At 55.0% G+C, this 27,446-nt stretch overlaps 1 protein-coding gene across 1 annotated transcript; it reads left to right on the top strand.

Moving 5' to 3' along the window:
• Positions 1-21: 21 nt before the first annotated feature.
• On the top strand, positions 22-22,703 carry PPP5C (protein phosphatase 5 catalytic subunit). Its single transcript, XM_019752609.2, has 13 exons — positions 22-226; positions 6,150-6,391; positions 13,610-13,757; positions 14,507-14,628; positions 16,668-16,733; positions 17,054-17,152; positions 17,995-18,100; positions 19,447-19,589; positions 19,727-19,814; positions 20,720-20,760; positions 20,844-21,022; positions 21,943-22,024; positions 22,196-22,703. The coding sequence occupies exons 1-13, from the start codon at positions 106-108 to the stop codon at positions 22,256-22,258; spliced, it is 1,500 nt and encodes a 499-aa protein (XP_019608168.1). The 5' UTR covers positions 22-105; the 3' UTR covers positions 22,259-22,703.
• The last annotated feature ends 4,743 nt before the right edge of the window (positions 22,704-27,446 follow it).

The raw sequence follows: 27,446 nt of genomic DNA, 5'->3' as shown, positions 1-27,446 counted from the left end.
CGCGCTTTACGACACTTGTGCGGCAGCGGCAACTCGGCACTCCTTCGCGACGATTCAGCCGGGTGCCGCTGGCCGCCGTTGCCAGGGTGGGGGTCGCTTTGCGGCATGGCGATGGCGGAGGGTGAGAGGGCTGAGTGTGCTGAGCCCCCCCAAGACGAGCCCCCGGCTGATGGCGCTCTGAAGCGGGCAGAGGAGCTCAAGACGCAGGCCAACGACTACTTCAAAGGTGCGCCCGCTCGGGAGAGAGTGAGGGGGGGATGGAGAGCGACCCAGGTCGAGGGGTGCCGGGCCCGCGCGGAACCATGGCAACGCGGAGCGGCAGCCTGGGCACGGGCCAGGCATTACCAAGTGACCAGGCGTGGGGAGGCCCAGGATGGCTCTACCCAGGGGTGACAGAGGGGGCTTCTGAGAGAAAGGATGATACCTAGAAGTGGCGGACGGAGCGGGTACTAAGTGGGGAGACTGAGGAGGGCGCTACCAAGTGTGGGCGGGAGGGGGTCGGGAATGAGGGCTCGACCAAATATGAGAGACCCCCTGAGGTACTTAGCTTATGGTGAGAACTGAAGAGGGCGCTACCAAGTTGTGACATGGGGCGGGTGAGTGATGGCGCTACCAAGTGGGGAGACAGGTGAGTGACACCAAGTGGGGGTTAGGGGAGTCAGCCCCAATAGAGTAAGGAATCATGGGGATGGGGAGCAATCATTAGAATGGAAGGCAATTAAATAGGAGACTTGGGGTTACACGGGGAACAGGGATGTGTGGGAGGCCCTGGGAGTAGAGGTGGGGGAATCCCAAGAATAGTATGACTTAGGATCTTGAGAAAGAGAAAGATGTGTGGGGGCATGCATTCATTCATTCATTCAACTTGTTTATTGAGCACCTGCTATGTTCTAAGGCCTGTGCTAGACTCTGGGGAATGTAACAGCTAATGAGACAGATGCAGCCCGGCCGGAAAACAGCTTGTGATTTAGCAAGAGAATCAGACATTGAGAAACTACCCAAATAAATAATAAAATACTTAGAGATTGTGATGAGTGCTTTGGAAAAAACCTCAACAGAGTGTGAAGTAGAGAGTAAGGGTTGGAAGCTACTTTAGATAGGTGGTCAGGGCAGGCTTTACTGAGGAGAAGGCATTTAATTCGAGGAGAATTGAAGAGTGTTCCAGGTGGGTGGAGCCTCACATGCAGAGACCCAGAGGGAGGAAATGAAAGGAGACTGGTGTGGCTGGAATTTTAGCGAGGTAGTGAGGAGACTGATACAAGATGGGTTTAGGAAGGGGCCCAAGTCATGTAGGGTTTCATAAGTCATTGCAAAAACTAGCTTGGATTTTACTCAGCTATCCAAGCAGAGACATTGGGTAGATAGAGGGGCCAGTCAGACTCCGAGAAGAAATTGGGCGTGATCAGCCTATAGATGGTATAGAACGTGCTGGGAATGGGTGAGGTCACCTAGGAAGAGAAGAGGCCCTTGAGGAAACCTTGAGGAATTCTAATTTTTAGAACAGAAGAGGAAGAGGCTGAGGAGGAGTGGTCGGTGAAGTGGAAGGGAAATCAGGAAAAGTGTCAGGAAAGATGAGAGAAGCAAATGCCTTTAGCAGGTGGGGGCTGTTCCCTGCGCCAGATGTTGCTGAGATGAGCACCCAGCACTGACCGTTGGATGGGGCTCCAGGACCGAGGTGGTACCCTTGACAAGAGCAGTCTCTGAGGAGTGATGGGAGGCACCCAAGAGTGAATGGAAAGTGTGGAAATAGAGACGACAAGTGTTGACAAGCATTTCGAGTATTTCGGTTCTGAAGGGGAGTGGAGAAAGGGGAGGGGAAATGCTTTGTTTTTAAAGGATGGAAGAGGCTAAGAGTGTGGTTCAATGGAGAGGGAGCATTGACCCTACAAGGGAGAGGAGAGACTTGCAGCAACATCGCCCTAGAGAGGGGAGGGGGTGGAATGAATCTAGAGCCCTAGAGGAGAGTGGGTCTTCATTGAGAGCACAGATGGATCCAAAGAGTGGGAAAGTTTTGTCAGATTGGGGAACAAGGAGGAGGTAGGGCCAGCGAGTCACGGGGTTGGAGGTAACGCCCTGAAGGCCGGGTCAGGGAGTGTGGAGGTACATTCTGGGGGTGGTAGGAAGCCATGGGAGGTTTTAAGAGAGGAGCAACATTGTCTGATTAGTATTTGAAAAAGATCCCCCAGCTGCCTTGCGGAGATGGGACGCAAGGGCCAGACTGGAGACGAGGAAGGAGACTAGAATGGTGGTCGGGTGAGAGGGGGTGGTCCTGCCAACTAGACTGGAGAGACAGAAACTGACTCAAGAAGTGTTTCAGAGAGGAAATGAAGAGGTGGCCTGGAGAGAGGGAAGAGGGAACTCCAAGCAAAAAGAACAGATGGCAAAGGCCCAGAGGTGCACCCAGGAGGGGAGTGGGGCTGGGTGTAAGAGGAAGGGGAGGTCATTTATGGTGAGGTTGCAGGGAGGAGCCTGAACTTGCTGCTCAGGGTTCTGGGGCGCTAGGATCTTCTGAGTAGGGAGAGGACAAGGTTAGGTTAGTGCTTTAGAAAGACGCCCTGGAGGGGCAGGAGTGGAGGCAGGGAGGCCAGGGAGGAGGCTGGGGCGGGAACCTGAGCTGGAGAAGATGAAGGCCAGACAGGGCGGGGCTGAAGGGAGGGGAGCGAATGAGTAGATTTAAGAGATAGATGTTGAGGAGGCTGATTTGACAGAACTTGGTGACTACCTGATTTGGGGTGCTAAGGGGTCGAGGGGTGTCCAGGACAAGGCCCAGTCTCTACCTGAGGGATGGCCCAGGAGGTGGAGTTGTCCCTGGAATGGGGCTTGGGAGGAGCAACATGTATGGGGTTGGTGCCGAGGCAAGGGAAGAATTCTGGGAAACTGGAAAACACTGGGAGGAGTCCCTTGCTCCCCAGGACCTGGGATCAGAGCTCTCAGGAGCCCTGGGGCCGGGCAGGCAGCCAGAGGTCCTGGCATTGAGCTGGCACAGAGGAGAATTCCCCTCCTGGTCCGGGCCCCTCTCTGTATGGCAGGCACAGAGCCTAGCCTCAGGTCGATGGGAGTCACAATAAAAAGGGTAATTACAGCTCCCCTTAATTGAGCCCCTGTGGTGGCCAGGTACAGCGCTTTGTCTAATCCTCCCCTGGGGCACTGGGAGGCAAGGAAGGAGGGACCGCCCTGTTTGTTTTATAGAGGAAGCTGAGGCTCAGAGAAGTGAAACCACTTGCCCAAGGTCAGAATGTGCAGCAGCAGAGCCCGGATATCCCCCTTCCTCACCACGTGCTTGGCTCCCACGTGCAGAGTCCTTACCCAGAGCCGGCCTGGCCCCCTGCACGTGAAGGGGGACCCCAGGGACTTGGAAGATCCCTTGCCCACCTTCCCCCCACAAGGCTGGATCACTTCTGGAGCAGAGCGTGGATCATCTCTGAGTACCCCTTTCTGTAAAACGGGAGGGGTTGTATTTAACCCACAAGGAGGCCTCCAGGTCTAAGAGTTTGTAGACATGGTTAAGCGCGTAGGCTGCCTGGGTTCAAATCTTATTGCTTCCTCTTCCCTGCTGTGTGACCCCTGGGCAAATGATGTAACCTCTGTGCCTCAGTTTCCTCATCTGTAAACTGGGGACTGTTGAGTAGTAAATGCACTCATTTGTAAAGGAGGAGGGCTGGGATATGGTGTCTTTGGGCAAATGTGTGACGCGCAGGCCCCTCCCATTTCCTCTGCTCCATTCATTTCTTCCTTTGGCTTAGCCGTTCATTCGCTTCTTTTACAAGGATCTGCTGTAGCCATGTTTCATACTTGAGTTCATTAGCCCTCACAACCACCAAGTGAGGTCGGGCTGATTGTGATTCCGCATGTCAGATGAGCAAATTGAGGCTCAGGGAGGGGAGGCTGTTTCCTGGGGGGTCTCGGGTCTGGACCCGCAGAGCAGGTTGTCAGGCTCTCAGACACCAGGCTCCCCGCCGCATATCAGAGGGCCACTCAAGTAGCACCTCACCTGTCAGTGGGCTGGCCGGCTGGCCTTTGGAACCCCGCCTGGAGGCTGGAAGGAGTTCTCCAAGGCACTAGCATCCCAGGGAGGGTCGGTCAGACTTGGGCTGCCTGGTCCTGCCCATGCTTGTTTCTGGGAAGTCCTGGGCCTGCCCTCCGGGGCTCACAGTCCCTGGGACACACCTGTCACCTAAGGGTAACAACCCAGAGTGGGCAGGGCTGGGATAGAAGAGACCAGGGGCTGGAACAGCCCTGAGGGGTACCCGCCCCAGCCTGGGGTCAAGCAGGGCTTCCTGAAGGAGAGGGCATCAGGCCATTTGAAAGACTGCCAGATGTTAGCCTGCAAAAGGAATCGTTACATCGTCCCTGGCCATCTCCCCAGGAACTGGCTTCTCCTTTCTCTAGGGTTGGTTTTGTTTGTCTGTCTGTCTTCCTGTTTCTGTCTTCATTTCTTCCTTCCTTCATTCCTTCATTCAGGAACTATTCGTGGAGTTTGGAACCCTCTTCCATTCCACTTCTTCACCTGACTCACTCTCATCCTCTGGGTCTTAGCTCCCACATTCCCTCTGGCTGCCTCAGATAGATAACACTCTGGGTTATCACTTTCTGGGGACGGATCTACATGTTGCCCCCCACCAGACTGTGAGCCCCAGGAGGATAGGGCTGAGGGGTGCTGTGTCCTCAGAGAAGGGAGAAACAGGGCCCCTGCCCTCATGGGTCTTAGGTTGAAATTGGGGAGGTGGATTATAAGCACACAAAACAAAAGATCTGATGGTTTAGCAGATGGCTCTGGAGAAAAGTGAAGTGGGAGTTAGGGCAGGAATCCCCATTTTAGGCAGGACATTAGTAGGACTCTCTGAAACTCGTCCTGAGGGGGTATGTAAGTTGCCCAAGGACACCCAGCTAGTAAGAGGCAGAGCCAGGGATGGGGCCCCGGCCACCTGCCCCTGAGCCAGGCTTCCACCCAGAGGCCACCTCACGTGGAAGGTGAGAGTGGGGGCATTTGGGTCTCTGCCTGCCACTTACTGTGTGACCTCAAGCATAGGCTTTCCGTCTCTGAGCCTGTCCCTTCATCTGGAAAACGAGGCTAACGCAACCACTGTTGGAGTTGTTGGTGAGGGTTCAGTGAAGTGATTCATACACCAAGAGCCCCAAGTGGCACCTGGCACGTCATGGCCCCCGTTCTGGTAAGCTCTGGTCTCCTGCCTGTCAGGTGGCCACCTGGGAGAGGCCCCAGCCTGACTGCAGGGATAGACTGAGTGTTTGACCTTGAATAAGACCTCATGACCCATCTGTAAAGTGAGTGGCAGATGATGCTTATGCCGTAGAGATGGGAGGATTCCACGGGTCGAGATGTAAAACGCAGGGCACGGCATAGCTCATTTCAAATAAAATCTCCCTTTTCCCCTTGGCCAGATGCCACATCCTGTCGCTCCACACTTAGAACATTCATGTCCAGACCCGGCTGTGGCTGTGGCCTTCAGGATCTGTTCTGCCAGTCTCCCTGCCCTCATCTCCCACCCTCCCCTAACTCGCTTTGCTCCAGCCACACCAGCCTCTTCCTCCCCTCACCCCGCCCTGCCCTTGGGCCTTTGCACCTGCTGTTCCTTCTGACAGGAACACTCTTCTCTATTCTGGTTTGTCACTTTCTTTGGGTCCTGGCTGATATGTCCCCTTCTCCTTGAGTCTTAAGTAGGTTTCTTCTCCTTGCCCACTTCCTGTTCTCCTACTAGGCCCCCTCTTTGGGCTCGTTTACTCGCTTTGGAGGCTGGACACCCCAGGGGCTCAGGGCAGACTCACATGGCCTGGTTCACAGCTCTGGCGTGCAGTAAGATGCCCTCTCCAGGCCGTGGGGAGGATTCAGTAAGACCCTCATGAGTCCTGGGAGAAGTATTGCCCAGTCTGCGGCCTGGAGGGGTCATGGTTGGGTGGCAGGTGTGTGGAAGTGACCTGGGGGTCCTGGGGATTTGGACCTGAGGAGATAAGCCTGTGCTGGCGTGGGACAGTCGGGACAGGGAAGAGGGACAGGCTGAAGAGACATTTCTGAGCTCGGCTGTGGCCTCAGTTTCCCCATCTGTGAACGGGGAGGCAGGGCCAACACGCAGCCTAGGGCCTGTCCTTGCTGGTAGCCCTGCCTCATGCCGCCTCCTGCTCCCTCCCCACAGCCAAGGACTACGAGAACGCAATCAAATTCTACAGCCAGGCCATCGAGCTGAACCCCAGCAATGCCATCTACTATGGCAACCGCAGCCTGGCCTACCTGCGCACCGAGTGCTATGGCTACGCCCTGGCCGACGCCACGCGGGCCATTGAGATCGACAAGAAGTACATCAAGGGCTACTACCGCCGGGCCGCCAGCAACATGGCACTGGGCAAGTTCCGTGCTGCCCTGCGCGACTACGAGACGGTGAGCCGGGCCTCGGGGTGGGCCAGCTCCAGCACCTGAGCCAGGTGGCTGCCGAGGGTGGTGAGGCCGGCCAGGGAGGGCCGGCCTCCGTGCGTGCCTGGAGCGGGGGGTGGAAGGAGGCCATTCAGCCGTTTACTCGGCTCCCCCTCACCCAGCAAATGCCTGTGGGGCCCCTTGGCCTGCAGCGCACGACTGGGTTCACGTCTTGGCTGTGCCGTCGCTCACTTGGTTACCTGGACAAGCTCCCTAGCCTCTCCATGCCTTCTTTTCCCTGTCTGTGAAATGGGGAGAACAGTGAGACCTGCTTCTAGGGGTTGTTGTGAAGAATAAATAAGTTTCTGCTTAGGACGTGTTTAGAACAGCTCCTGGCGCAAAGCCCGTGTTCGGTAACCATTCACTTGTGGTTCTTGCTGTTGGGGAAGAGCCACACTGCCCTTCTGCTGATGGAGCTTCTCACTCAAACCCGGGACATTGACTCTGGGTGAACACAGTCGCTGCAGAGGAGGATGTGTGCTGGCAGAAGATGGAATGGGTGATAGGCTGAGGGGACAGCAACGGGAGGTGTTGTAAGGGGGCGGGACCTAGAGCACAGTGGGAATTCTCTAGCTCTCTCCTCCGCCTGCCCTCCCATCACTGGGATCTTGCTGACGGTGAGACGGCGGTAAGGACGCACAGAGCACGCTCCCGCCTCACACAACGGGCTGAATGAGTCGTTGCGGCCGCCCTGTGAGGTGGGAACAGTGGTTACCCCCAGTGTACAGATGAGGAAACTGAGGCCCAGGGGGTCAGGTCACCTGCCCACCAGCAAGCAGCTGGCAAGTTGGGAGGATGGCAGGGCTGGAATTTAAACCCAGGCAGCTGGACCCTCCAGCCCATGTCTCCCCCGCTTCTGAGAGTTAGCCCCCTGGGAGTCGGGGTTTCATGTGTTCTGTTTACTGGGATGGTGCACCCGGCAGGGGCCCAGTCAGTGTGTGTGGAATAAGTTCTTATTCTACCCCCAGTACACACACACCCTCTCTTCCTCCTTTGACTTCATTCACCGCACACCCCGAGCAGCTTCTGTTGTGTAGGGAGGGGTGGCGGGCATGCTGAGAGCCACAGGCTGCCATTGCAGGGAGCCAGGTCAGACTGCCCGCTGGCTGCTGGCCACTGGCCCAGGGTGCAGGGTGGATTTCAGGCCAAGTGCAGACATGAGCCGAGCCCTGGGCCAAGGGCCACCTGTGTCAGGGTGGGGGCAGGGGCATGAAGGGGCATCATTTAGAGACCGGGGGGCCTGGGATGACACCGGGAGGACGAAGGAGGGAGCAGCAGAACCGTTCTTACAAGCTTGGGCTCCCAAGCCATTCCCTGGCCAACCGTCCATGTCCCTCGTGTCTTCATTTGGAGAATGGTGACAGGAGGAGTCGCCACCCCGGGTGGCTGTGGGGCCCTGGGGAGGTGGTGTGAGTAAAGGTCAGTGGGGCCGGAGGGCTCAGTAATGAGTAACCCAGAAGGACAGTGGAGGTTGGACGAGGACAGCTTTCCTAGGGCTCCAGGAGGGGGCAGCAGGGGGGGAGAAGAGCCCTGAGCACGGGGGTGTCGCAGGGGTTCTTGTCGCAGCTCTGGCCCAGAGTGGGCCAGCCCCACGTACTCCGTGAGGCTGAGGTGGTCAGTTCCAGCCACCTTGTGGCTATGCAACATCTGCGCTTTATCCCAGGCCTGTGACGTCGTGCAGGGCTGGTGGCAGGATCCACAGCTTGTTTGGACTGACCTGAGGTGGGGCCACACCCAGCATTTAAATCATCGTGGCCCATTTCCCTGTGCGGGCTCTGCCAGCTGCACTGGGGAGGCCCCACATGAGCCTGAGAGCCTTGCCCACCTGGGCCTGGGCCTGGGCCTGGGCCAGCCTCATGCCTGCAGGCCGTCCACCATTCTTTATTTTGACTTGTCTCATCAGGCTTTGTGGGCGCAGGGCAGAGGGGCCAGGCTCACCCAGAATCATCCAGGGGTGGCGGCCCATCCAGAATCTACCTCCTACCCTCCATAGCCATCCTGTGACATGCTCCGGTTTCACGGAGGATGTGTCCAGGGCCCCGCTTAGATCATGGCATCCTTGGAGGTGGTGCCAAGACATGACCTTGGTTGAACAGACAAGCCCGCCGAAGGCTGTGCCTTTCAGCAGCTTGGGCTCTTGGGTGAAGGGCCTTTCCTTTCTCAGCCTCAGTTTCCTCATCTGCATGCTCACTGGGCCTAGCTCTGTTGTGAGCTTTTTACATGCATGAATTCAACCCATTTTACAGGAAGGAAACTGAGGTCTAGAGAGGGGGAGCCCCTCCTCCATGGTCACCTAGCAGAGGAGTGGCGGAGCTGGGACTGGAACCCAGAGGCCGGGCTTGAAACTGTTCGTGGGCCGTGCGGTCAGTTTAATGGTTTGAGCCTAGCACTTCTGTTTTCATCAGATAGAATAGAGAAAACCCTTCATTGTTTGGAGGAAGTGTATATATTGTTTTTTCATTTAGGTGAATGCCGATGTGTGTTGGTTGTGATGTGAGATGTGTATCTCTTACTGTGAGTCAGACCGTCTGCCAGTCACTGGTGCAGTGGGGGGCACTGGCTCCAAGGTCAGGACGCCCAGCTGCGGGCTGTGTAGCTCAGAGGCCCTTGGCTCTCCGGCCTCAGTGTCCTGGTCTGTGAAAGGGGGAGAATAGTAGGCCGTCCTCAGCGTGCTTGTGAGGATGAAATGAGAACAGCACGTTTAGAGAAGGGCCTGCCTGCACCCACTTAGCACTTGGTGCGCTTTCTTCTGGGGGTGCTGGGGGAAGAGCCCTTCGCTCACAGGAAGCGCTGTGTACACTGCAGGACCTTGTTAAGGTGTCTCCATTCTGCTCTCCATCCAGGGCCAAGCCTTGGACCCTCAGCAGGAGCTGAGCTCCCCTTTCCATAGGTCCTTGTTGACTCCCCCCACCACCACCCTCACCTCCAAGCTAATCCTTTCAGAGGGACCCTTGCTTCAGGATTCCCCACCCTTTTATTGGGTCCTCTTGTCAGAAGACTCCACCTGTGTTCCTTCCTGTGTGTGGTTGGAACTCAGGTGGTCACATGGCCCCAGCCCGATCTGGAGGGCTCCTTCTGCATTCCCCACCCCTGTCTGGGATGTGTGGGGTTTGGTTTGTAATAGGTTTGCGTTTGCGTTTCTTCTTGCACCCTCTTCCAGTGCAGTCAGGTAGAAATGCGTTTCACCTTGCAAGACCGTACAAGCTCCAGTACACCGAAGGTATGGCTATACGATAGTAACAGGAAGTCGCCCTGACGCCTAGTACAGGGCTCACCGAGGGCCTGGCGCGGCGGGGACCTTCGTGCCGTAGTAACGCCTGTGATCTTCACAACCCTGCGCCGTGGGGAATGTCCCTGATTTACAGATGAGGAAAGTGAGGCCCAGAGAGTAGGTCCCTACCCTGAGGCCCCTCAGCCAGAAGTGACAGCCTGGTACCAGACTCAGGCTTCTGACCCCTGGATGTGTGCCACGGGCAAAAGTTTCCTGGCACAGCCCCTGGCCCTTAGCTCAGGCAGTGTACTCCAACGGCCTCTCTTCTGTTTTATTATAAAAAGAATGTTGGTTGTGACTAAATTAATTCACTAGAGGGTCTCAACCTGTGGGGGGGGGAACCCTAGCGTTGTGCCCAAGACTCATGGTGCAGACAGTGCCTGCGCTAGAGACCTGGCTTCGTGCCAGCCGCCTGTGCCTCGCGCCGGCGTGCCCCTCTCCAGCGTATCCAGCTCCGGAGGTTGTCCTGATACTCGGACTGCCACCCACCGTTGTCATGTGAGGCCCCTGAGGCCGGGAGCTCTCGGCCTGGGGCATGGCTCCTGCCGCTCGGCGCCAGTGTCTCACCCTCGCTTTCACGCCCAAGCCGTCCTGAAAACCACAGTTGTTCTGGGAAAGTTCAGGCAACTCATTTGGTGGCAAAATCTGACCTGAACTAATAAGAGGCCACTGATGGTCTGGATTGCTCCCACATGGTGTGAGTGGCAATTCTGCTGCGGAAACGGAAGTGTGTGTGATGACCAGGTGTCACTCGGACCTATTGGGGTGTCATGTAACATAGAGCGTGTGTACTGTGTCACCTTTCCAAAATCCAGAAAATTCCCAAACACATGCAGCCCCCATGGCTTCACATAGGGATTGCAAACCTGTGTTGTCATTTCATCTATTTGAGCACTGCAGTTACTGCCTGATAGCTCTCCCAGCTGAAGATACCTTTTAAAAACAGCTTTTTTATTTCGAGAGCATTGTAGCTTCACCTGCAGTTGCAGGAAGTAAGTAGTACAGAGATCCCATTCTCCCAGTTTCCCCAGTGACGTAGCTGGCATAACTACATAAATATCACAGTCAGGAGACTGACGTTGAGCTAAACCTGATACTACTTGTTAAACGTCCAGTGTTAAGTTCTGACCCAGTGGGCTTCGGCTCCTGAAGACCCGCCAGGGTCTGGAGCAAACAACCGTCCCCAGGCGTGGTAGCCTGGCAGGGCCACTTCCCCTTTCCAGGCCCTGGCACAAGCACTGGCTTGCTGCTAGGCCCTGCGACGGGCCTGCTGTAAAACTCTCACACCACCCTCCACACTCGCTGGCACCTTCCTCATTTTCTGGAAGCTGAAGGAGGCTCGAGAGGTGGAGCTGCCTGCCCGGGAAGGCCTGGATTCAAACCCAGAGGCCTGACCCCAGAGCAGGGGCTCGTGATCGCCATTCCACGGTGCCTTCCTGGAGGGGGTACAGGGTGCTGTGGGGACGAGTGGCAGCTGGCAGTGGGGGGACAACATCTGGATGTGAGGTGGAAATCAGGAGCTCAGACAGGGAGAGAATGGAATCCTGGCTTCTTAGGTCTGTGACTTCACCTCTTGGGCTCAGTTTCCTCATCCATCAAATGGGAATTGTGATAACACCCCATAGAGCTGCTTTAAGGGTAAAATGAGCAAGTCAGCTGCTTACAGCAGTGCCAGGCATGTATTAAGTGCTCAGAAAATCCGCCGTGTAATACTGTTGCTTGTCTCTTGTTACCATTCGCGCTCCTCTTTTCCTGGTGTCAGAGTTTGTGCCCATCTTCCACTCCAGCTGTGAGCTCTCTGAGAATCAGGACTGGCTGGGTTGAAATGCTGAGTGGTTTGTCCATCCACTCGGGGCATTCCTTCACTGCTGGGACACAGCCTCGGCCCCGCCCTTGCGGGCCACCTTCCAATGGGGAAAAGCAGTGCTCAAGGTTGGCCAGGCGATCCAGGGGCTTGGGGGTGCCCAGAAGGGGTGCCGACCCAGCCTGGGGGAAGGGAGATGGAGCTAGAAAGGACTTGGAGGTGGGAATGATGTGTTCTGAGCCAGGGGCCACCTCTGCTGGGGCTGGAAGTGAGAGGAGTGGTGCATGTGGGGACTTGGGAGCTCGGTCTGGCTGGGCAGCGCTGGGCAAACGGAAAGCAGGCCCTTGGGAGCCAGGCCAAGTGTTGGTTTGGACTTTAGCACGGGGTGTGGACTCGTAACCTCTCCCAGTTTGGAAGGACTCCAGAGGATGTCTGGTGCTGCCTCCTCCCGAGCCTCGCACCATCCACAGCCCAGGCAGAGCCAGGCTCCAGCCTGAGCCTGCCCAGACAGGGAGGAAGCCATCGCTGGCTGAGACCCAGCTTTCTGCCATCCTCGTGGTCTGCATAGCCATTCTTAGGGTGGGTGAGCCACACCAACCCTCGGAGCCTTTGAACAGGCTTCTGACTCACTCTGCCAGGCCTTCCACCAGGGGGCATCCCCACCCCTGAGGGCCAGCCCTAGCACCACCCCTGTCTGTCCCCTGTACAGGAGCTGTGGGGGTCGCTCATCACCATGATAGTAACATGTAAGGAGAACTGTCTGGGGCTCAGAGGGCTGAAGTCACTTGGCCAAGGCCACATAGCAAGTAAGTGGCAGAGCAGGGATCTGAATCCAGCTCTGTCTGCTTCTGAGCTCGGAGGATCAGAGGTTTTAGGAAGCAGGACAGAAGGTGGAGAGAGTGGAGGCGATGGGCTCCTCTAGTGAGAACTTCCTGGGTCCCAAAGCAAAGCCGTGTGCTTTCTGCGTAGGAGCTACTTTAATCAGCACAGCCACCTGTGACGGGGGCCATGAGGAGCTGCCGACTTGTCCGTGGGGTTGACTCTTGCTGGCGCCACTGCATGCTCTTCCCCAGTTTTCCCTCATTCAGTCCTCACAGCAGCCGTCGGATGTAGCACTCTCCACTTCATCTCACCAGGAGGAACCTGGGCCACCGACAGGCAGGCTCACCTGCCTGGGTCACACCACTGACGACTGGCGGGGGGAGAGGGGGGTGAACCCAGGCGGCCTGGATCTGTGGCCCCGTCTCCACCTCCCTTCAGTGGAGGAAACAGAGGGAACTCATTTGTCCTGGGTCTCCCCGAAAACCCAAGGTCGAGCAAAGGACGTGACACCACTCAGCGCTGGCTGTGCCTTCTGAGCCCTGTGTTCATTACTTGTTCCCAGCAGCCCTGGCAAATGAAGAAACTGAGGTTCCAGGTGTCTGAGTCATCCAAAGGCATCGTGTGCCCTTCGGAGGGGTCTGGGCTATTAATCATGGCTTTAGAGCCAGCACACGCTGTCTTCCAACCCCACCCACCTTGGAGTTGACTGGACTAATATCAGTCAAGTGTGCCTTAGCCTGCTCTGGTTCCAGCAAGAAACCCGAAGCTGAGCGTGTGCTCCGCGGGCGGGGCGGTTGTGTGTTAATGATAGGCAGAGCTAAGATGGACCGTGTTTGCCTGAAAACGAGACCTGGCTGGACCATCAGCTCTAATGCGTCTTTTGGAGCAAAAATTAACATAAGACCGGGTCTTATATATTAATTTTTGCTCCAAAAGACATTAGAGCTGATAGTCCGGGTAGGTCTTATTTTTGGGAAAACACGGTGTTACGAGCTCGTGTGTGGGTTCCCTCATTTACCCCTCACGGCAGCCCTGTGTGGGCCACAATGTTAGGTCTGGTTTTGGGGTGCAGGAACTGAGTTCTGGAGATGACACGTGTCCAGGGCTGCACCCCTGGTGCACGGCGGCCCCAGGAGGTCTGGCTTCAGCGTTCACAGAGCCCAGCGCCGGGCCGACCATGGCAGCGGCAACTTCCCTGCCTCCTGACTGCTCTCTGCCCCTCCTTGGTTGGAGCATTGATGCCCCTTTCCTTCTTCCGTTCCTTCCCTTTGCCCACCTGCCTGCCCAGGTGGTGAAGGTTAAGCCCCATGACAAGGATGCCAAAATGAAATACCAGGAATGCAACAAGGTCGTGAAGCAGAAGGCCTTCGAGCGGGCCATCGCGGGCGACGAGCACAAGCGCTCGGTCGTGGACTCACTGGACATCGAGAGCATGAGTGAGTCGGGCTGGGTGCCCTGCCGTGCCCAGCCCAGAACAGTCCACAGCCTTGCGTGGGCTGCGCCATTCTTTGTGCACACTGTGGGGTGGTGAGGTGGGGCTCAGGGGCAGCCTCTGGTCCCCAAGCCCAGGCCGCTGTCTGTTGCTCCCGTCCTGCATTCTTGGGAAGTCCAGAGTCCAGAACTGGAGCTTGAGTTCGCCAGTTGTGGAGATGTGGGGTCCCCTGCTCCCACCCAAGCCTAGCTCCCTCCCAGCTTCTGTACCAGCTGCCCCACCCCCTGGCAGTAGCACCCACCCCTCAAGGGCCTCCCGTGTCCTGTTTGTCTCTGAGTCCTCTAGGCATTCAGATGACTCAGTCATTCATTCCACAGACAATTATAGAGAACCTACTATGTGTCAAACACTGTTCAAGGCACTGGGGACACAGCTGTAAACAGAACAGTCCCTGCCCTCATTGAGCTGATGTTCTAGTGGGGAGAGGTGATTAGTTACCCAACGAATTAATAGTGTTAAGTGTTGTAAAACCAAGTAGGCGGAGGGGGGAAGGGACACACTAGACGAGGAGGTTGGAAAGGGCCGCTGAGCTGGCCGGGCTGGCTGGGGACTGCGATCCTTTTTCACTCCATCCCCACCTCAACCTGAGCGTCCAGACCCATGTCTGCCCAAAGCCTGGGAGGGGAGCCAGGGCCCCCTTCCCACTGACACAGTGCCTGTAGCCATGGACTCATTTCCCCATTCACGCACCAGCCATCGAGGATGAGTACAGCGGGCCCAAGCTTGAGGACGGCAAAGTGACAATCACCTTCATGAAGGAGCTCATGCAGTGGTACAAGGACCAGAAAAAACTGCACAGGAAATGCGCCTACCAGGTAACACACTTGTTAGGGGCTACACACACCTGTGACCCCAGGATAGCATCACGGCTGGCGGTGCCGAAACAAAGCCACACAGGGCAGGTCGAGGAGAGAGGGAGTAACGGTAGCTGACACTCACCGCTGAGCCGGCACTATGCTGGGCACCGCAAGCTCTTTATTGCTGACATTATGTATATATTTTTGTTTTTAGTATTCCCATTTGGTTCTTTTTTAATACTTTAAATCTGTCTGCTCCGTGTGGTCACGCATGTTGTCTCCCTTTCCACGAGATCTTTAAACATGTTTGTAAGAGTTACTTTAAAGTTTCTGTCCGGTAATTCTACCATCTGGGTCATCGCTGGGTCTGCTTCTGTTGTCTTTTCTTCATGTGTCATATAATTTTTTTTAGTGTACGCCAGACATTTTGTGTAAAAGAACAGTAGAGACTGAGATAATGAAAATCTCTGCAGGACCTGGCAGGGTTTTCTTCCGTCAGGCCGCGAGTGTGAGGGGCTCTGTCAGTCTCACTTGCACTCCGGTGCAGCTGTGCTTGGCGTTGGTTCACCACTGGCTCTCGGCGTTTTCAGACCGGAATTGGTGTCCCTTCAGCAGACTTGCCCTGCCAGGGACATTATGTTGTGAGGTCTCCAGCTTTAGGAACTGTGGGAGCGCTCTCATTTCCAGGCCCACTGCCAGATTTGTGGGTTGCTGGAAATTCTCTGCTCTCCAGTCTTGCCCCCCACTTTGTGCATCAGGAGGTCTCCCCCATCCTGCCCTGCACCTGGGCGCCATGATGGCTGGGGGAGAGAGGTGGCGGTGAGGGCAGAGGCTTTCTGTGGCTGGGGCTCCTTGGGGCGCTCATCTGCCCCGCCAGCCCACACCCAGCATGAACTTTCCTCTGGCTTCTCCTCCCTCGCTCAGCCTTGGTGGGTCTTACCCTTCGACCACTCTGCCAAGATGACCAGGGAGAAAGCAGCCTCTTCCCCCAGGAAAGGGCCTCTTGCTGGCTACAGTTGGATTAGTTTAGGTTTCTTGGTATCCTCAGATCTCAGATGCGTTGTTTTTTTTTATTTGATTTTGTTGGGTTTCTCATTATTAGGGCGAGAGTGGCAGTCTTATAACTTTCTACATTCTCGCCAGAAGTGGACATCTACTTCTTAACGCTTTATTTTTTCCCCAACTTTTTATTTTGAAAATTGTCAAAGCTACAGAGAAGTCAAAAGAGCAGTATAATTAGCATCCATTCCCTTCACCTAGAGTCACCAACTAGTGACATTCTGACGCATTTACTTTGTTTTTGTACATACATATGCATGTGTATATATACGTACTTTTGTCTTTTTTTCTGAACCATTTGAGAATAAGTTGCATCATGACCTGTATCTCTTAAAAACAGGACATTCTCCTGCATGACTACAGTTCAGTTGTCACACCTGAGAAATTTAGCACTGACATGATAATGTTGACTAATGCAGACAGTCCACAGGTCATCTGTAAAATCCGGAAACATTGTCAAATATACATGACATTGTCAAGGTCATCTTCAACTAGTAAAAACTAATGTTATCTACATGTTTGAATTTCCCCCCAGTTTTCCCAAAACATCCTTTTTAGCTATTTCTTTCAAATCCACAATCCATTGGAGGATCAACTATTGCACATGACCTGCCTTTTACCTCTTTTCATCTAAAACATTCTTATGCCTTTTGGAGGAAACTCTTCCATGACACTGATATTTAGACGTGTCCAGGCCAGTTGTTGTATAAAATGTTCCACATTTAGATTCATCCACATATTTCTTCATGATACTGATTATTTTGAGAGAAACTAAGAATCTCAGTTTTCTCACGAAATAACCCCAGTGTTTAAATGCCACAGAGGCCACTTGGATCACAGTTTGGGGGACACCTCTGGCCTAGCACCCACTTTTCTGGGCCTCCCCTGCCCATTCCTCTCCTCTCTCCACCTCACCCTCAGCCCAGCAGGTCTGCAGGGGCTAGAGTAGCGGGTAGGCCCTCCAGCTCGTCCTGCTTACAGCCTGCTCTGCCTTCCAGATTCTGGTACAGGTCAAAGAGGTCCTGTCCAAGCTGAGTACGCTCGTGGAGACCACACTCAAAGAGGTGCGCGCTGTGGGGCAGTATGTGGGTGGGCCAGGGGTGGGGGCTCCCTGGCTGGGGAGGGGCCACGGAGCTCAGAAACTCACAGACCCACCTGGCTTGGTCTGCCTTCTTTCTCCCCCCACCCCGTGTCTGTCCCCTTGGATGTCCCTCCTCTCCTGGCCTCTCGGTCTCTGTCCCACCCTCTTCATGTCTGTCCCCTGCCTGTGTCTTTGCATGGTTCTTCTCGGTCTACTGTGACCTCTTGCCCCTCCTCTCCTCCCTGCCCCCTCCCCACGTCTCTCTCTGGGCCCCTCCCTCTCCGGTGGCCTCTTTTCTTCCAGACAGAGAAGATTACAGTGTGTGGGGACACCCATGGCCAGTTCTATGACCTCCTCAACATATTTGAACTCAACGGTTTACCCTCGGAGACCAACCCCTATGTATCCTTCCTCAGAAGCGCAAACCCCTCCCCAAACCTGGATTTTGGAGAGGACCCCCCGGCAGAGAAAAAGGCCTGAACCTGGGAAAGGAGACGCTTGAGCAGTTGCTCAGGCGCCAGGATGTGGGTGCCCCAGGCTCAGGGCCAGTCCCCACGTGCTGTGTGACCAGGGCAGGTGGCGCAGTCTCTGGGCCCCAGCTTCTCTTCATGTGGAAATGGGGCTGCTGCAAGAGCCTACACAACAGCACCTGGCACTGCCCGCACCTGGGTTTCCTCTTGGCTTTGCCACTTCCCAGCTATGTAACTGTGGCAGGTTCTTCCCCTCTCAGTGCCTCAGTGTCCTCATTTGCAAAATGGGGATAATAACAGGGCGTACCTCATCAGGTTATTGAGAGGAGTAAATGACGTAATACCTGTAAAGTGTCCAGTGGCCCACAGTTAGTGCTTTGTAAGTATTTGCTAATGTTATAATTGCTTGATAAATGGCCACTGTTAGGTCTACCAGGCCTGTGTAGTATTGGGTGGGAGGGTCCGTGTCCCATTTCCCCTGTGGCTTTGGGGCTGTATTTGGGGGAGAGCTGAAACAGGCTGAGCACCTGGTATCTCCCCCTCCACCATCAGTTTCCCTGCGAAATAGGTGAGCTTGAGGACATCAGTACATCCTACTGAGGCTCAGAGAGGCCAAGCTGCTGGGCCAGAGCCACACAGCAAGGAAAGAAACAAAAGCCCCGATCCCCTGAGCCCTGCCGACATCCTTGCTCCTAGGGAGGCACTGAGAGGAGCCATGGGGTGTGGAGAGACTGGGGGAGTAGCCCCCTGTTTTTGTTTTCCTTAGCAGGGCAGATATTTAATGGCGACTTTGTGGACCGTGGCTCCTTCTCTGTAGAAGTGATCCTCACCCTTTTCGGCTTTAAGCTCCTGTATCCAGATCACTTTCACCTACTGCGAGGTGAGCAGGGAGGCAGTGGGTTCTGGGCGGGCACTTGTTTCTCCTCTGAGCCTCTGCTTTCTCATCTGTACTGTGGGGAGACAGCTGTGTTTCCTTCGGCCTTCACCGAGATCGTGCGCAGGGCTGCTGCCCTGGAAGGCCGGCAGGCTGCTCCACACAGGGCGTTGCACAAAGGGCGATGTGGGCTGGATGGACTTCGGGGCTGGGAGGGCTCTGGGCAGAGGAGGTCGGGGGCTGGCTGGGCTGTCAGCAGGATCCCTCAGGCCTCCGTGTGGCGAGCAGACCAAGGGCTGAAGGTGGGAGCAGGGAGACGTGGTAACGCTGGAGCCGCGTGGGAGCAGGGGTTGGGTTTGGGTCCTTTAAGGTGGAGCCCCGAGTGTTTGCTGGTGGGTTGGATGCAGAAAGAACAGGCCAGAGGGGGTACTCCGGGGTTTTAACTGGAGCAACGGAGGGCTGTTGCTGCCACTGACATCCAGGGAGACCAGAAGAGGAGGGTGAGGGCCAGGAGGTGAGCTCAGCTCTGCACATGGCTGTGAGACTGAGAAGAGATGTCTGGAGGACTCCTGGGGGCTGTAAAGTTTGCATTCTTCGGTGACCATGTGGTATTGGGCAAGATCGGCTCCCCTGGGAGTGAAGGCCACCCCGGGAGGACCTGCCTGTTGAGAGGTGGGGAGATGAGCAGGAGGTGCAGCGGGAGAGGGAGGAGAGCCGGGAGGAGGGAGGGGGCAGGCGCTGGGTTGGCGGCTCCAGGGCCCGCGCTGACACTGGCGAGCCTCGGCATTCACGGAGCCACACCTGGCCCATGGCAAATGCTTGCTAAGCCCCTGCTGTGGGCCTCGTTCTAGGAGGCACCGAAGAGTTAGCTCCGACTGAAGAGTTGAACAATCCAGACTCAGCAGACACGGGGTCCCGGGAGGGAGGCAGGAGGTTGTGTGTGGGGAGACGGAAGCACAGCGTGGGGCTGGCCCGCAGCAGGTGCTCTGCAGTGAGCCCATTTTTTATATCAAGATCTCCCCCCTTGGTATTTCCAGCCTGGAAGGCACAACAGGTCCTCCAAGAGGGAACCCAAGGCACACAGGGGCAAGGGGTCCCCCCATCCCATGGTGACTTGGGGCCGGGGCCACCCCTGAGCCTGGTGGCCATGTGCCCATGTGTGCTTCTCAGCTGGTGTGCTCCTCCAGAAGATGGACTGAAAACAGTGTCTGCATCTCACCGGGTCTCTGTGAGGGGCTACGGAGCTGATGGCGTGAATGTTACTGGCTTGGGGCCGCCAGGCAGGCCTCCCTGGGCCCCCAGGCACCAGGCAGTGGGGGGCTGAGGCCTCTCTTTGTCCTCTTATTGGCCAGGCAACCATGAGACGGACAACATGAACCAGATCTATGGCTTCGAGGGCGAGGTGAAGGCCAAGTACACTGCCCAGATGTATGAGCTCTTCAGCGAGGTGTTCGAGTGGCTCCCGCTGGCCCAGTGCATCAATGGCAAAGTGCTGGTGAGGACAGCAGTCGAGCCTCACGGGCTCCCACCCACAGGGGTCACGTGTGGGCAGGCATGCTGGTGAAGCGAGTCGGAGGGTGGGGGTATGGCGGGCGCCTCCCCTCACACAACTGTCCCTACCCTGACCCCCAGATCATGCACGGGGGCTTGTTCAGTGAAGACGGCGTCACCCTGGACGATATCAGGAAGATCGAGCGGAATCGGCAGCCCCCAGATTCAGGTGACGGGCGGGCTGGGTGACAGCCCCTTCCCTCCCAGGGCCTGGTGTCTCCAGGCGAGAGGAACAGCCTGGGCTCAGATCTGAGCTGCTGTGATCTCGGCCCTGCCCCAGATGTGCTTTGTGCCCTTGGCAAGGACAGCAAGGCTGAGCCTGTTCCTTGGCTGTAACTTGGGGCGTGCGCCTCTCATGGGGCCACGCTGGCAAGAGAACAGTAGTGTCCAGGGCCCAGAGCACACAGGCGTCTGTTTATTTGTGAGTTCCTGACCCCTGGAGGACGTATTAGGGCTCCTGTTCTAGTGCGGGACAGACAGCAGAGTATTCACACCCCTACGTGTGCTCACACAACTGTGTGGAGGGTGTGGATAGAGCGGCATGACAGGCCGCCTGGGGACGCCACGTTACAGCTGATTGGGGAGGAGGAGGAGGCAGCTGCTGTGCAGAAAAGCTTCCTGGGCAAGCACGTGGGTCCTAAGGCAGGGGAGCTTGGCAGGGGGGGAGGAACAGTGGGCAGCCCGTGATTTGGGGTGAGCAAGGAAGTGCTTTAAAAAGGTTGACAAGGCCAGACCCTGTAGCCTCAGGCCTGCGTGAGGAGCTTGGGCTTTGTTCCCTGGGCAATGGGAGCCACCGAAGGCTGAGCAGGAGAGGGACCTGATCTGAATGTCGATTAAAGCTCCTGGCTGTGAGGCCGGAATGGATTGAACAGGGTGTGTAGGGGAAGTCATCGGGGAGGCCAGCGCACTGCCCAGACGAGAGGCCTGTGGCCAGCTCAGAATCCCATCTTACGTGGCCCGTGGCCCTCGGCAGTGGGTAACTCCTGCCTAGCCCCCACGCAGTCTGGGCGGTGGTCTGAACACACACCCCAAGCAGGCGGGCCCGTCCCTGACGTCCCCTCTACTCCTTTCCAGGTCCCATGTGCGACCTACTCTGGTCAGACCCCCAGCCACAGGTCAGTTGCCCTGGGAGCTGTGGCCAGCGGATGTGGGCAGGGGGTTGGGGGGGACAGGCACCCTGAGCTCGCTGTCTCCCCAGAATGGGCGCTCGGTCAGTAAGCGGGGTGTGAGCTGCCAGTTTGGGCCCGACGTCACCAAGGCCTTCCTGGAGGAGAACCAGCTGGATTACATCATCCGCAGCCACGAGGTCAAGGCCGAGGGCTATGAGGTGGCACATGGCGGCCGCTGCGTCACCGTCTTCTCCGCCCCCAACTACTGGTGTGTCCCCGTTGCTTTCGCACAGCCGGGCCTCTCCCCCCAGCCCACTGGTTTTTACTTTTTATAGAAAATTCCAAAGACAAATAAGAGCAGATAAAATAGTATAATGAATGCCCACATACTCATCAGTCAGGTTCAGCAGGTACCAACTCAGGCCAGTCTGTCGCTCTTAGCTCCCACCCACCCCCACGGCGGGCAGTTTTCATACAGACCCCAGGCCTCATCTCTTCCGTCCGTTGATGCCCCAGCGTGTTTGAAAGAACTCTTTTCTAGCACTGTCACACCTTCAGAAAACGTCACCTGGCCCAGCCGGAATTCTGTTTCTCATGACTCATAAATGTCTCTTTTCAGTTGATTTGCAAGCAGGACCCAAACAAGGGCCACATTTTCAGTCATCTTATCTTCGCATCCCCTGTCCCTTGCCATTTTTTGGTTGAAGAAACCAGATAGGCCCCTTGTCTTGCCAAGTTGCATATGCTCTGGACCAGGCCGCTTCTGTCCTGGCGGGGCGGCAGTTACCGTGTTCCTCTGTCCCCCATTTCCTGGGGGTGAGAGGCAGGACATAGTCAGACTGGAGCCCAGGTCATGGCAAGAGTCCTGCTTCCATGGGGCTGTGTGTGCCCCGCCCATCCCATCCCCCCTCCCTGTTCCTGTGCCCTCATTCCCCTTACCCCCTCCTGCCTGGGCCCCCCTTTCACTGGATTCCTCTCCCACTGCTGTCTCTGTCCTGCCCTCTGTTCTCGACTCTCCGTCAGTGTCTGTCGTGGCCTCTGTCCCTGTGTCTCCCTCTTCTAAGCCTTTGCCATCCAGCCTCGGCGGTCTCTCCCTCATCCCCCCACTCGCTCCCTCTTCTCTCTGCCCCGCCCTTCTCTGTCCCCCAGCCCCTCATGGCCACTCTGCCTCTGCCCCTGCCCCTGCAGTGACCAGATGGGGAACAAAGCCTCCTACATCCACCTCCGGGGCTCTGACCTGCGGCCTCAGTTCCACCAGTTCACAGCAGTGGTGAGTCACCCCTGGGGTCCCCAGTCTCCCCAGCCTTGGCCTGGTCAGGAGGGCGGGGGGCACAGTGCTCGACAACAGGGGGTGAAGGTTCTGCCACCTGCGTCCTGGGGCTCACAGACTCCCCTGAAGCTGCCTAATCTCTGTCTCTGCCCCGTGTGCGTCTGTTCACAGCCTCATCCCGACGTCAAGCCCATGGCCTACGCCAGCACGCTCCTGCAGCTCGGCATGATGTGAGGCCGGCGCGCCAGGGTCCCCGCTCCCCGCCTCCAGGCCTGGCCCAGGGCAACGTTGGACCCCCTTTTACTTTGTAAAATTTGTATTTATTCCCCTTTAGGTTTGCAGAGGGGGTGGGGGGCTGGCCAGAGAATCTGCTCCCTGGACAAAGAAGAAGGAGGTGGAGAGGCTGGGGTCGGGGCACTATCCGGGCATTTAGGAGGGAGGCCAGTCGTGGGGGTGGGGGGCAGAGGCTTCCCCGCCCCCCTCGTTTGCATGGCCCCTCCCCCACTAAAGCAATAGGGCCCCACCATAGGAAGACCCCAAAAGAGGGTCATCAGGGAGGCCTCGCCTCTTCCCCCCTCCTGGCAGCCCCGGGGTGGGGCTAGGCTGGGGCTCACCCCCTTCCCCAGCTATTTTATGTCTGTAATTAAATATGTTAAAATAAAGTCATTATTGTAAGTCAGCTTGTCTCGGATGGTGGAGATACTGGGATTGGGGTGACCACTTCATTAGGAGATCCGGAGGGTCGGGGAAACCACGAAGTCCCACCCACCTCATCTCCCATCTCGGGGGCGCCCTGGAGCTGGCCAGCTAGGCAACTCCTGTGTCTGCCGGGCTCCTGAGGGAGAGTTCTGCCTTGGGTGGAAGAGCCCATGAGCAGCACGGCGTGCACACGGAGAGACCAAGTGGGCCAGGGAGGCCGGGTCCACGGAAACAGGAAGAAACTCCTCTTCTCTGCCCGGCCGTCAGCAAGTGTTTACAGAGCATGCTGGGCGCCCACCTGCCCTCGTGCTCAGTGCACGGGGCAGACCCTGCGGCAGGCCCAGCTTTAGGTTTTACCTCAGCACAAAACACATTTCTACCCGCTAAGGAAGACCAGAGGTGCTCCCACCATTTCCCCTCTTCCTCTCCACTAGAGGTTAATAGTGAATCCTGTTCAGGCTGCTCTGCCTGGCCCGGGCCCTCCGGAGAGATTCCTGTTTCAGGTCGGAGCTCTCCTGGACCCACCTTTTTGCACAGAGATGGAGACCTGGGGGGTTGTCTCCAGGCAAATGACACCAGACAGAGGGTGGAATCTAGTGAGCACTTTGCACCCTGGTTGCCTCCCCCGGGGCAGGAATGAGGCGACCACAGTCCTAATTCTGTGGCGGCATTGCAGGAAGTGTGGACACCCTCCTGGGGAATACCGGGGTGTAGTGTCCTAAGGGAAGGAGACATGGGTCCGTGTTGTGAGGAGTCCAGAGCAGACAGAGTTCAGCCACATGAGAAGCTGCAATATTCCCAGGTACCCCACGAATGTGGATATCGCTGCTACACTTCAGGAGCCCCTGAACCCACCTCACGATCAGTGAATTGCAGTGGTGTTAGCTCAGGTCGGCTCCATTCCTTCATCAGGGTTTCCTCATGGTCTGGACGCTGCCCGCCTGCATCTGTAGCCACAGTGATACCTGTGTCTTTACATTACACCCATGTCTACACGGATAGCTACAGCTACAGCTGTGTCCTTATGTGTATCTATGTCCACATCTGTGTTAGTCTCCTGGGGCTGCCGGAACAAATCCCCACAAACTGAGTAGCTTAAAACTGCACATTTAGTCTCTCAGTTGTGGAGCCCAGAAATCCAAAATTAAGACAGCTCCACCTGAGGGCTCAGGGGGAGAATTCTTCCTTGCTTCTCGTTTCTCATGGCTCTTGTCATTTCTTGGCTCCAACCTCTGCCTCCGTGTTCACATGGCCTTCCCCTTTTCTCTGTGTCTTCTCTTCTGTCTCATAATGACACTTGTCACTGGATTTAGGGCCCAATTGAATTATCTAGGATGATGTCATCTGAGATCCTAAATTACATTTGTAAAGATCTTTTTTTCAAATGAGGTCGCAATTGCAGGTTCCAAGGGTTGGGTTAGGATGTGAACATACTCATTTGGGCAGTGGGCGGGGGGGTCCAGCATTCAGCCTACTGTCACATACACGCCTATGTCTGTATCTACGTCTGTCCTTACCTATATCCCTGTCCTTACCTGCATTTGTATCTATGTCCTTATCTGCAGCTACATTTATATCATTATATCTATGAAACAGGTTATAAGTATACAACCAAACGACAATGGGAGTTATCTTCTGGTAGAAGAATCCTAGCTGATTTTAATTTTTTATGATTTTGATATTTATCCAAATTTTTTCAATGAACATATATTACTTTTGTAACAAAAAAACAAGAAATCGTATTATATTGAGGAATAGAGCAAAGCCTTCACTGTCTAAAACTGACCTTTTCCTCTCATTTCAAGCCACCGCCTCCTCTCCAGCCCCATCTCGGGTGGCTGCACCGTCCTCTCTGTCACCCAGGGCATAGTGGCAGCCTTGTCCTGGCCCCCTCATTTCCTCCCATACAGCTCTCTAGGCAGTGGCCCTCCCACGTTTGCCCAGGTGGGGCTCAGGCTCTGTCAGCCTGGCCGAGGTTTCCAGGTTGAGGGTTGGTGGTGCCTTTCCCCTGTTCTAGGCAATTCTATGGCCCGTAGTGTTCTCAGGATAAACCCTTAGCACAGGCCACCGGCACAGTCTGGCCCCACCTTGCCACAAACTTTCACCGCAATTAAAGCTAAATTCAAGAATTGGGGTTTTATATATATCTCTCTAGATCACTTTATTTTTAGGCTTAAAAAATGGTCTGTACTGAATGCTCTGTGTATAATCATGCATTTGGATATAAATAATTACGTATGGGGGGGAGATACGTGGAATCCATAAAATTAAAACTGCAACCAAACAATATTAAATAGTACATAGTAACTGGAGAGATGAATGAGACCAAACGCTAAATTTGAGTTAGCAACAGTGGCCCAACACCACGGATCTGAAGTCCCTGTAAAAATTCAAATAAGTGTTTGGAGATTCAAGTAAACCGTCTGCCCTGTCTTGGTCAAACTTCCTAGGGTCTCTGCCTGGTGTCAGCCCTGAGCCAGCACTCACATAGCTCCTTGTAAATCCTCTTCCTCGCTCAGGCTCGGGCCCGTCTTCTGGTGAAAATGGAAAGGCTGCTGTCGGTACTTAGAGCACAGATTCCAAGGTCATTGTCATTTTTCTGCTGTGGAAGCGCTTTGTGATAGCAGTCGACCAGCCCTGAAGAAATTCAGGCCTGATTCTCTCCCTCTGGCTTCAGGCAGCAAATATTCCTTATATGCTCTACACAAAACTTAAAATGAATGCCTTGGGTATCATAAAATAATTTGATTAGTGTCACAGTCATGAGAGACCATGGACTTCCAGGTGAATGGAATCAACAGAAGACTTTCTAAACAAATACACCCTTTTAGTTCATCGTGTTACTGCATTATATCCTTTGATTACCAGCTGTCTGAAAACAGTTGTTCACAGAAGATTCACAGATTTGCATTAGAATGACCTCACAGCTGTGGCCTATCCTCAGAACTCATTTATCTCCGTACATCTTTATTCAAGCCAACATCTTCCCACAATTTATTACACTATTTTAAAAGTATCTTTCCCATCACAAAATATACTAGTCCTTGCTCGTTACAGATGCCCTAGAAAACAGACAGTGCTCAGTTGTCTCTGAAGATGCTGCTAACAAGTCCTGTGCCTGTACTGCCTGCCACTCCTCCCACCACTGGGAGAAACAGCATTCTGTTTCTCCTTCGGGACTCTGGCCAGGTCTTGTGACTTGTTTTGACCAATAGAATGCAATGGAAGCGATGCTGTGTCAATTTCAGGCCTGGCAGCTCCCACTTCTCCCTTGGAAACCAGCTACCATTTTGCAAGGAAGCTCAAGCTTCACTTACCGAATAATGAAGATGACTTGGAGGAGAGAGGCCACAGGGAGGAGAACCAACCAGTGTCCTGGCCACCAGCCCTAGCCCACCACCAGCCGACTGCAGCCACAGGTGAGACCAACAGAAGAACCACCCAGTGACCCCACTGTATGGTACTAATCATTGCTGTTTGAAGCCACGAACGTCCGGCCGGTGGTTATATAGCAATATGGTAAGATGCTACAACGTCAGTAGGTTCTGCAACTTTAAGAGAAACGACGTAAAATAAAACCAATGTTACCACAGGCTAATTGATATAAACAACAGTTAAGTTCCCAGGGCATCTCATCAACGATGTAACAAAACGACAGTGAACAAAACATCATCCGAGGACCTGCTGTACATAGCTAAAGCCAACAATCCCACAAGCTCCCAGCCCGGAGAGGAACCCAGTTAAGATTTTGGTATAGATTCTGCCAGATTTCTTTTCCCTGTGCCCATACATAAAATTTAAAAATTAACAACAGGAGGGGCCGGCCCGGTGGCTCAGGCAGTTAGAGCTCCATGCTCCTAACTCCGAAGGCTGCTGGTTCGATTCCCACATGGGCCAGTGGGCTCTCAACCACAAGGTTGCCAGTTCAATCCCTCGAGTCCCACAAGGGATGGTGGGCTCCGCCCCCTGCAACTAAGATTGAACACGGCACCTTGAGCTGAGCTGCCGCTGAGCTCCTGGATGGCTCAGTTGGTTGGAGCACATCCTCTCAACCACAGGTTGCCAGTTTGACTCCCACAAGGGATGGTGGGCTGTGCCCCCTGCAACTAGCAAAAGCAACTGGACCTGGAGCTGAGCTGCGCCCTCCACAACTAAGATTGAAAGAACAACTTGACTTGGAAAAAAAAAAAAAGGCCTGGAAGTGCACACTGTTCCCCAATAAAGTCCTGTTTCCCCTCCCGAATAAAATCTTTAAAAAAAAAGAAAAAAGAAAAAAAAAGATGAGAAAATGCCACTAACAATTCTATACCCATGAATTTAAAAAAAAGAAAAGAAAAAGACAGACCCACACACAAGGAAGAGCATTTGAGGACACCGGGAAGACAGCCATCTACCAGCCAAGGAGAGAGACCTTAGAAGAAACCAACGCTGCTGACACCTTGATCTTGGACTTCCATCCTCCAGAACTGTAAGAAAATTAATTTTGGTTGTTAAAGCTTCCCCTTCTCTGGGGTTTGTTATGGCAGCCCTAACCCACTAATACACTACATGACCCAGCAATGCTGCTGCGAGGTACCTACCTAAGAGAAATGAAAACATCTGTCTACACAAAAACTTGTACATGAATGTTCACGGCAGTATTGTTCATTGTAGTCACAAAGCAGAAACAACCCATGTGTCCATCAACTGATGCATGGAGAGCCGAAGGGGGGAGATCCAGACA

The sequence above is a fragment of the Rhinolophus sinicus genome, linkage group LG11 (genome assembly GCF_036562045.2).
Source record: "Rhinolophus sinicus isolate RSC01 linkage group LG11, ASM3656204v1, whole genome shotgun sequence".
Classification (NCBI taxonomy): Eukaryota; Metazoa; Chordata; class Mammalia; order Chiroptera; family Rhinolophidae; genus Rhinolophus; species Rhinolophus sinicus.
Note: the sequence above shows the minus strand (reverse complement) of the source record. Positions and strands in the feature narration are given on the sequence as shown.